General features: G+C 37.3%; 1 protein-coding gene across 1 annotated transcript in view; it reads right to left on the bottom strand.

The window, feature by feature from the left end:
• Positions 1-699: 699 nt before the first annotated feature.
• Positions 700-10,625, bottom strand: part of LOC144450799 (uncharacterized) — a 62,837-nt gene continuing 52,911 nt past the window's right edge. Inside the window, exons 2-3 of the mRNA XM_078141526.1 lie at positions 3,510-3,731; positions 700-3,056 (exon numbers count right to left, since the gene is read on the bottom strand). Of these exons, the coding sequence (XP_077997652.1) occupies positions 1,282-3,056; positions 3,510-3,731 (1,997 nt within the window). The 3' untranslated portion in view covers positions 700-1,281. The remainder of the gene's footprint in view (positions 3,057-3,509; positions 3,732-10,625) is intronic.

Raw genomic sequence — 10,625 nt, 5'->3', positions numbered from 1 at the left:
ACTTCTACATCAAGATTAGCCCATATGGTCATCGTGTCATGAATGTACAAAGGTATGGTGATGGATATTCCATTCTATATGTGGTGAATAAACCCTACTTTCTATAATTCCATTTTCAGCAAATGTCTTGACAAATTTGTAAGTTGGCGGCAATTTACGCTGCACATTCGTACTTGCATGAATTGAAACTGCTGATTCAGTTGATTGGTGGAAAGAGAGAGGTTGTTTCACCTGGACTTTTTTTTGGCAATGCACAGACTGCAAGAGACTGTACTACTTCATGACTTGATATATATACACCTGTGCCCGAAAGATGAAAATATTTAGGGTCCCCCTTCAGAACTAGTGATTTGAAGTTCAAACACACATCATTAGGTAGTAAAATAACATCTTCTGCCTGTGAGAGCAAGCTGATAGTGCAGTACACAATGTTGTATCTTACAGACTACATTTTGCAGTTACTTGAAGAAACCCTTCTTTCATGGTAGTGTATAACAAGGTAAAGATAAGAGATAAAGAAACAACCATTAAAAAAGAAAAGGCGGAGAAAAAGAATCAACCATTAAAAAAGAAAGAAAATTGGAAATAAGTTTCATGATAGTAATGTGAAAATAATATAACAATTGTAATCGATTTGTGGAACAGGCAATTGTTACTATGACAACCTGATTGTAGGAAGTTTTATTCTGTTGAAATTCTGGAAACTACCAATTGAATGTAGAAGAATTGTTATACAACTGTGTGCTTGCATAGTATCAACTACGGTAGATGAATGAGAAGTAAACAGAAACAAAGATGGATGAAACTGCATCTGATCTAGGAGTTATGACGTCACAGAAGAACAGCATCATGGTCTATGTACAACAAAAACTCACTCCTATGGTGCTAGTCGCGATGTAATTACCGCATGTAAAAGTTGTCCACTTTGCGTTCTCAAACAGAAGCTAAAATTATCAAATAATCACAATGTCATCAGAATATTTCCTACATGGAAATGGGATACAAAGATATTCAATATTGCACTCAGTGAAAACGGCAATGGTTAGTTCGCCACCAGTGGCGCTAGTACGAATTCTTTCGTTCATTATTATCGATTATGGTACAATCGGTGCTGCTATTAAAAGACTAGATCATATACTAGAACGTGGAAAATGACAATCTTAGGTAACTACAGTAACTATTAGTATCTACATTACAGTATTAAACTTGTTATAACAAAATGATCCAATGTACAATGAAGAACTGCAAGCAGGGTCAAGGGTCATCCTGATTTGCATATTTTCATCTGTCCTCAAATTGATGCTCCTCATCCTCATCTTTGATAATGCCAATTCGTCTGCCAAATTTTCTAACAGATGAAACAAACTTTTTGATCATAAGGGCTATACACATGGAAGTTATAGCCATACCGATCATTGTATAAAGAGTGCACGCAACTAAACTGTACAAATCATCATCGGGCACAAAATCCCCGAATCCAATGGTTGTCAAGGTAATGAAACAGAAATATATTCCAGTTGGAATGTCCCATTCCTCGATTAATTGTGAGAAGATGATGGCTCCGACCAGAATGTAAGATAAAAATAATACTAATACAGGTGTAATAGGTACTTCAAATTCATCATTACGTCGTCTTGCTCGCTCCTCATCCGAGAAATCTGTTTCCATTTCTTCAATATCCTGAGTAGGAGCAAGGTCAGGATCAGACGAATTACGTGTTTTTGCTTCCTTTCTTGAAGCCTTCTTTTTCGCTGCACTTTTGCGTTTTCTAACACTCTTTTTGTTGTCTTTCGAACTTCCACTTTTTTCTGGTACCACCAAGACAACATCGTCTGTTGTTGATGCAACCTCTTCAACTTTATTTTCACTTTCTTTGTCATTTTCTCCCTCGGGTTGTGGCTCTTCAGTTTTTTCTTTCTCTTTCTCCTTTTCACTTTCAGTGTCTTTATCCTTTGCTTTACTTTTCTTAACTGATTTTCCCTTTGGTAATTTTCCATCAGTTTTATCATCAGACTCCTTTTCTGTGTCTTTTGCCTTTTTAGGACTTTTCTTAGATTTGATTGGTGTGTCACTTTTTGATCGTTTCTCATCTTCTGAATATTCACAAAGAACCTTTTCAAGGTCATCCCTGCTGCTCCAATCAGGTTTATTGTAATTTGCCAATTTTAACGCCGTCGTTACATCCATTACTTTTAATTCCAAAGAATAGATTGACGCAATGGATGATGGTCTAGACCCAGTTCCGGGTGATGACAATCTCCGTCTGCGTTTCCGCTGCCAACTTCCGGTTCGAGTGTCTGACTCACTGTCAGAACGATACATATCCTTTTTCTTCGAATCATTAGTTCTAGTTTCACTTCGAGATCTGTGAGTCGGTTTCTTTGATTTCTTTTTCTGACTCACCTTATCACTCCCAGAAGCGGCAGCCTCCTTCTTTTTCTCGCCAACACATGGCACCTCAGAAACTTGTTGGGGCTCATTGCTATCCTCTTCCTCCCCTTTACCAGTCTGCTCGGTACTTTCCTTTCCTACAGTCTCCTCGATAGGAGAAATGGCCTCAGCGGTACGTTCCTCTGATTTAGCAATTTCTACTTCAGTGTCCGATTTTGTTTCGTCGTCAATGGTAACCCTTTTCCTTTCCAATTGTGGCGACGTTGGTGTGGATGCCGATCCACCTTCTTTCGAGTTCGAGGCACGTGATGCGTATGCTTCGCGGATAGTCAGTCCTCTGGCTGGGGACGAGGCAACGCTAGATGGTTCTTCTCCACTTTGACCTGGCGATCCTTTTAATAACTCATCGATGCGATCGTAATGGGCCAGTCGACTTACTTTAGATGGCTCCATCATTTTAATATCTGCTGTTGCTATGGTAGCCGGCCTTTTCTTCCGTTTGACTTTATTAGAGACAGGAGGACCGACATCACTTGCAGAATGTGGCAGGTCTCTCTTGACTGACTCTTCTTTCTTGCTACTCTCCTTTTTCGTCCCTTTCTTATTACCTTTCTTTTTGGAGGTTCCCTTCTTCGTGCTCTTCTTGGGAGGCTTTCTCTTGATCGCTGAAATAACAAAAAATACAGGAATACTCAGCGTTTTCTGTCAATATACAGCTACTAATCCTGCAATAGTAATTTAAGAATTCACTAGAAAATAAGGATGCAATATCTTGGAGAACAACTCCATAATTGTAAATACCACTTGGAAGCTATCATAAAAGCAGCCGTTGATATGTTTCATGTATTTTCCTGTGATTACTGTTATTATTCCGACTTTAGGCAATACACAATCCTAAGAAATGGCATCTGATTGAATATGACGTGTTTTGAAGATTTCCTTGGCAAAATTTTCTTTCTCTTCCTAAAACTAGGTCGACTCTTCCACATTTTGAGATAGTTTAGAACTTTCTAGCAAAAATGCAATGACGACTGAATAAGTTCGTAGAACTTGAAGTTTCAACTGAGGATCGAAAAAGCCTACATAGCGCCGCCACCGACATTAATGAAATTACTTACGTTTTCCACGTGTGCTTTTGGTTCTATTTACTCTCCTATTCTGATAGCATCTTGATTGCTGACACACTTTACTTGTATACGCTACATAAAGCAACTTAGCAGTATTCGCCAGTAGCCGACCAACGTTCGTCAGGACAAGCAGCATTAAGGGTATCCCGATAAGTGCATATATCATACAAAATGCTCTCCCAAACCACGTGACTGGTGTTATATGGCCATACCCTGAAAAATAAAGATAACGAGTCAGTCTCTTAACAATCGTAGAAACCTTTGAAAGACATCAGTTATAATATGACTACAATTACATGGCATATGTATTTATGGTAGCAACAAGAGTGCATATTGGTAACATATACCGGTGAGGGCGCAGGCAACATCACTGCTCCTTTGTACTTGCGGATGGATGGTAAATCCCCGAGATAAGGATAGATAACATACAGATCTGACGGCTAAAACGCTCATATATTTGGGCTATGATATTTTCATTACAAACCCTTATATGGTAGGGAATGTATATCGTTGTTTGCAATTATGATATTTGGTTAGAACTATGAAAGTACCTTACAGAACTCGCAATTTTGACGTGACACTATCTTTTCTCATAAATCGTCATCATTAATCCGGCAAGTATGTCAGATGTTCATATCTGAAGCTAGATAGCATATGTATTGTGTATACTAAGGCATTTAACATATCGATGTCTAGCCTGTTTCCAAATGCCCAGCCTCTGAAAAACTGTAAACTACGAACATTTTTTGTCAAGGTAGTTTTTTGTAGGTAGAGGTAATACAATGTAGTTCGACTCATCGTGCATGTGCAGGTAATATCCACTCGTGGGATATATCAAATTTATGTGAAGACAACATCAACTAAAATTGGATGGGCAATAATCGTTCTTGTTCGGGCAATAATTTGTTTATTGAATGGTTGTATTAGAACTAATGCACACAGTGAGGCCTCACAAAAATTGTGAGGTTCCGATTACATTCAATTTTAAAATATATGGGGTAGGTAGATTTTTTAGTTTATTTATATTTTTTCAGTGTATAATTCAGGTAGTTATGTTTTCTGTTGATTTCTATATGGTCTCTGTTATTGGCTTCTCATCAGATCTACAGCCATTACAGATTAGAAGAACAGTTATAATATTGTCTTTTATGTTGACGTTAGTTTTCGCTTCCACTATTTCTTGCGAGACTTCACACAATTTTCGTGATTTTATTTTTTTTCTCGATTACGTAAAAAAAGGTTTAGGGTTGGCAGTGAAAAACTAGGTGGGGTCGGGTATCTGAAACCAAACAATTTTGTTTATGCATAATTAGAAATATGTTGTTATACTGCTTGCTGATTGGTTGGCATTTTGTCGACGATCTGCATAGATTTTTGACAATATTGTCTGATGTACACATCACCAAACATTGGATATGTCAAATTAACTGAATGGATTACCTAACGATTGAGAGAGAGAGTGAAAATTGACTTCAATTTAAAACACTATTACTCGATCAATCAAAGATCACTTTAAATTTAGTTAAGCTGCTAAAACATGTTTATTTTTAGGCACCAACACTGTGATTAGCACATTACTCTTCAACATAGCCAATTTATAAAACGACAAGACAAAAGTGAAATGTAGACAAGGTCTCACTCAAAGTGCCGACCAACCGTAGTTAAACGCAATACATTAAGGTAATGACATGTAGCGTATTATCAAATTGATCTCACAGCCAAACATGACTAATATCATATGTAGACACCTTTCCGTTTTTCATCAATCGTAATATACAGTATTTCAACACCCCTTTTCTAAGTAACATGAAATGGATGTAAGCGTATGAATAGAAATGAAGTGAAATGAGAAATGTGTGTCGTTTAATATGTTTTGCAATGCTTGTAAGAAAAAATATCGTTGGACAAAACTATCGAACGAACACTTAAAAATATAGTACAACAACAGTAAAGTGTGTGTGTATGTATGTATGTATGTATGTATGTATGTATGTATGTATGTATGTGTGTGTATGTGTGTATGTGTGTATGTGTGTATGTGTGTATGTGTGTATGTTATCACTCTTTGATGATTCTTACCTTTGCATCACATTGGTTGTTTAGAAATTGATTGATTGATTGATTGCTTGATTAGTCATTGGTATATTTGATCAGTTAATTTCATTGTGACTAAATCCAGGACACATACATACTCATTGCACTGATCAGAAACAGTAACGAGAGGAAACGGCTAAATTAATCTGTTACTATGGAAACTGCAGAATTAACTTTCTAGAAATGGTGAATGAGGCCAGAGTACGTGAAATAAGACAAATGTACAAGTCCTAATTACAACGGAATAGCATGATCTTGTGAAACCTTATCTCCCAGGTTTACAGTTTCAGATCATTTACATAAAAATGACAAATTTATAGAAAACAAATATTTGTTCTGTAATATTTTTTCCCCACTTTTGTACGTAGTTTCTGTTTCCGTCTCAAAGTTATCTTAGATTATCAATGTATCAGAGGAATATATATTATATATATATATATATATATATATATATATATATATATATATATATATATATATATATATATATATATATATATTGTGTTCGTATCAGGATGTCTGCTTTCATTACAAAATGAGAGGTATGTCACCACTTGCCAAGAGTATATGTTTCTATGGCTAATTCATCCACCTTAACTCAAAGGAAATGATATTAGTTGCACAGCTCAGTGAGGTATCATTTTGTTACCATGACAACACAGGTTGGCATCGACTTAGACTACTCCTTCAGTTGATAAGTAACTCAGGCGTATTTTACGATGATAGATTGGAAATGTCATGGTGAATTAATAGATATAGGAATAGTAGAGTCATGCAGAGAATACGTAACTGATCCACAGTAACACCAACACACTCAGATTCATTCACACCTATCTCTATATGTCACAACAGTGCCCATGACGTCACAATATGTAGAGTCCACATCCTCTAAAATTGTACCTTCAACCGAGTTAAAATAGTAACTGTATGGACAGTGATGCTATGAAGTGAGGGAATAAACTGTCTACCTTAGGCCAGGAAACGTACCTGTTCAACGGGCCCGACTTACCCACATTTATGTCATTTCATTTTATTTGCGATGGGCAATACATCCTCATGCGGGCCGCAAATGTCAGTAAAATGGCTGGACTACCGTGCGCAATTTGTTTCAAAAGTATTTATGGCTATTTCTTTGATATTTTCTCACCAATACATGTGACCTGATACATTTTTGTCAATTCCAAATTATATAATATCTATATACAGTGGTTTGCCTGGCTCTGAGGATGCATACAAGAGAAAACTAATGTATTGTATATTAAACGTGCACTAAGGAAACGAGTAGAATTTACGACAAGGGGAGGGGGTCGAGGAGAAGTCAGAGTGCGCCATCAATATTCTGATAGTCAGAAAGGGGGAGTTGAAATGTTCTTTATATGTGATTTTTGGAACCAAATTAAACTCCAGGATAAGCTGTTTTCCAAATGCACATCTGAAAAATATCTTGTGGCTTTGCTTAAACCATCTGATATATTATGCTAAAAATGAAATACACAACATGAGAATTTTGTATATGCAAAACGCTTTGAAATAGAACATCCGTGCCGGCAGACAGTAGGAAGGGAAATACCAGCAATGTCTACTTTTGACAATCCTGTGGACTCTTTTAAGTGAATAAAATAGGGCGAGTTTTAGTCAGTATGAAGCTGAAACATTAGATAAATTGGAAAACATCGGAAGATGTCATGAAAGCAGGGGCTATAGGCATATGGTGGGCGCGATGTAAAAATAGGCATACATACAACGTCAAGAGTCGTTGATCACTGAAACGTGGTACTTGCAGCTATATATTCCATGAAGTGAACGATAATACCGTCTAGTATTGCCACCAGTATGAATACAATTAACGCTGATGGATTCCTCAAGTTTGTATTGCCTCCAGGAAACTTAAATGACGGTTACTATGGCAACACATCCAGAGGATTATTGACTGACTCATGCAGAGAGTCCTTTAATTAAGGCTGAGAATAGCTGAAGTGAAGTCGAAGACATATCACTTTGACATCTGTAGTTACGACAATACTGAGATGAAGTGAACTATATAGGAACGGAAGATAAAATTGTATACGAATTGCACATGATAAATAATAGGTGAACATGTGTAATCATTGAGGAAGTATTCTTTTATGAAAGAAAAGTGTGTATGTGTGGGGGGTGGGTTGGGTATGTATGTATGTATGTATGTATGTATGTATGTATGTATGTATGTATGTATGTATGTATGTATGCATGTATGACAGTATGTATGACAGTATGTATGTATGTATGTATGTATGTATGTATGTATGTATGTATGTATGTATGTACGTATGTACGTATGTACGTATGTATGTATGTATGTATGTATGTATTCTTTTATTTACACTAAGAAATGTATAAGCCTTCAAACATGTGATAATTTAACACCACCCGGCTGATATTTTCAATATTAGTTTAATACTTTGAATGTCTGGTTCAGAATTAAAACTGTATTACCATCACCATTGTCTCACTCAAGGACAACATTTACTGATTTACCTTGATGCTACCTGACATACCACATCAATTGTATGGATAATGGAAAATTATGAAACTAATGAAATATTAGAGTAAGTTAACTGAGGCAATTTGACAAACTAAATGGGATCTTGTATAACCTAAATCGCCATGTTATAACTATTACCCAGGGAGTAGAAGTCAACTACGTCGTAATTAGAACATAGACTAATTACCTGGACTGACCTTTACCGCATTTGTGACATTAGACATTTTAGGGTACACTGTACGCAACCTGTGATTAGTTTAACTGATCTGCTATAACTACATGCACTACCACTACTCTCCGCTGAAGCCGCCTTCGCTGTCACCACCACCACCACCACCACCACCCCACCCAAAATCACTACCACCAGCACAATCACACAACACTATATTAAACCATCGTCACTGCCACAACACCACCACCACCGTCGCTGCCCCCACCGCTCCCCACCACCAGCACCACCAACAACTACACCACAACAATCATCGCCATCGTCATCACCCCACCACCAGCACCTCCACCTGCACCACCACCATCACGAGCCCCATCATCTTCATCATCAACATATCATCATTATCATCGTCGGTCATCACCACCACCACCACCACCACCACCACCACCACCACCACTATCATCATCATCATCATCATCATCATCATCATCATCATCATCATCATCATCATATAAAATGAACAAAACAATACCACGAAAACGGCAGGAATTTCCATTTAGTCATTGTTGGCATGACCGTGTAAAACAACATGTCCATATCGCCCTCTGTGGTCGCAAACAAGATATTGAAATTTATATAGCTCAAGGACAATAAACTGTAAAATCAAGAGCCTGAATAAGAAAATACCAGATCTAAATTACTGAAAACTTTGATAAGGAGACAATCGTAAGAAAATTTACAGAAAGTTAAGATGACGTCACGGTGATTCTTGTATTCGGTAGGTGAGGGTGGATGATTGGGTTCGTGGGTGCGTGGGTGTATGGGTGGGTGGATGTTTGATTGGTGGGGTGTACTCAACAACTAAAGCTCACTTTGTCAATTTTCTCAACACAATCCCAAATGTGACAAAGATCCTGGAAATTAAAACATGTCAGTTCTAAGGGCATTGAAATATATTTATTAGATATATTTGGACTACACTTCATTAAAGGTAGGCAATTTTGTCCCACCGGCCTTTTCCAGACAGTTAGAATACTGGCATTTACATACCAGGAATACAATTTAAAACGTCAAACTTGGGGGTATGTTGACGACAACGATCAAACACGAACCAATTGAATGCCGCAAGATAAACAATCAATCTAAAACAAGAAAATACATGTAAAACAAGGTGTACGTGTATATTGAACTCACGCCTCGAAAGCGGTAGAGTTGTTGTGAAGACTTCTACACAACTTTCAATCTCAACTAAAATCTGTACTGAACCTGACGAGATTTCTTTATTTACATCTGTTTCCTAAGTTTATTGTTGTTTGTTCTTTTTTGTTCCGTCATTGAGTACGTTGTTTGTTTTGTTTGTTGTTCTTGATGTTTTATGAACAACACAAGGTGCTCACGGAACAAACACGAATAAACGACGATAGACTTAGGAAACAGATATGAATAAAGAAATCGCGCCAGTTCACTACATCAGGTATCAATCACATTGCACTAGTAGAAAACGGAACTGACGTAGGAGTGAATTTGAAGCTTACATGATAGTCTGAATAGACCTTTTGCACTATCAAAACGGAAATGACGTATACGTTGATTTTATACGTACAGGATCGTTTGAATATACATTTTGCACTATCAAAACGGAAATGACGTACACATCGGTTTTACATTCACGGGATAGTCTGTCTAGACTTTTTGTACTATCAAAACGTAAGTGACGCTCAATCTGAAAATTTAAGAAAAGTTTGGATTTTGTCACCTTTATGCCATTTTACACTTTGCATTACTAGTACATTACTAAATTCTGAGATCACAGGCCTTGCTATCAAGTCAAGATGATGACCCTTGATGGATTTTAAGAAAGAATACACAAATGTCACCCTCCAAGAAGCATCAATGGCGACCCTATTGACAGATTCAATCAACGAGTCAACCGCATTGCGATTCACACCATAGAACCGACCATTCACCTCTCCTATTCCTTTCTTTGAAACAATTCTTGAAGTACTTAGTTCAGTCAAAACAAGACGGACGAACATTCTTTTCAATATGTTGAGAACGTGATAAGTGTGTAAATTCATTCTGAATCAGCTATCAACGTGTGCTGCCTAACTATATATCCTCCAAGTCCAATACTCCGAATCGCAGATATTTAAAACCAGTGTACGTGCCAATATATGAGCGTGGTTACTGTCACCCAGGCTACTCATACACGCTTGCGAAATCATCTCATTCTGGGCCTATCGGGAAATTCACTCTTGATGCCAGATTAGCAGTGGAAACGAATTAACTCAAAATACAACAATGTGCAACATTCACAGTG

Source organism: Glandiceps talaboti, chromosome 20, assembly GCF_964340395.1.
Source record: "Glandiceps talaboti chromosome 20, keGlaTala1.1, whole genome shotgun sequence".
NCBI classification, from domain to species: Eukaryota; Metazoa; Hemichordata; class Enteropneusta; family Spengelidae; genus Glandiceps; species Glandiceps talaboti.
The sequence above is the reverse complement of the archived record's forward strand: the minus strand, read 5'-3'. Positions and strand labels throughout refer to the sequence as shown.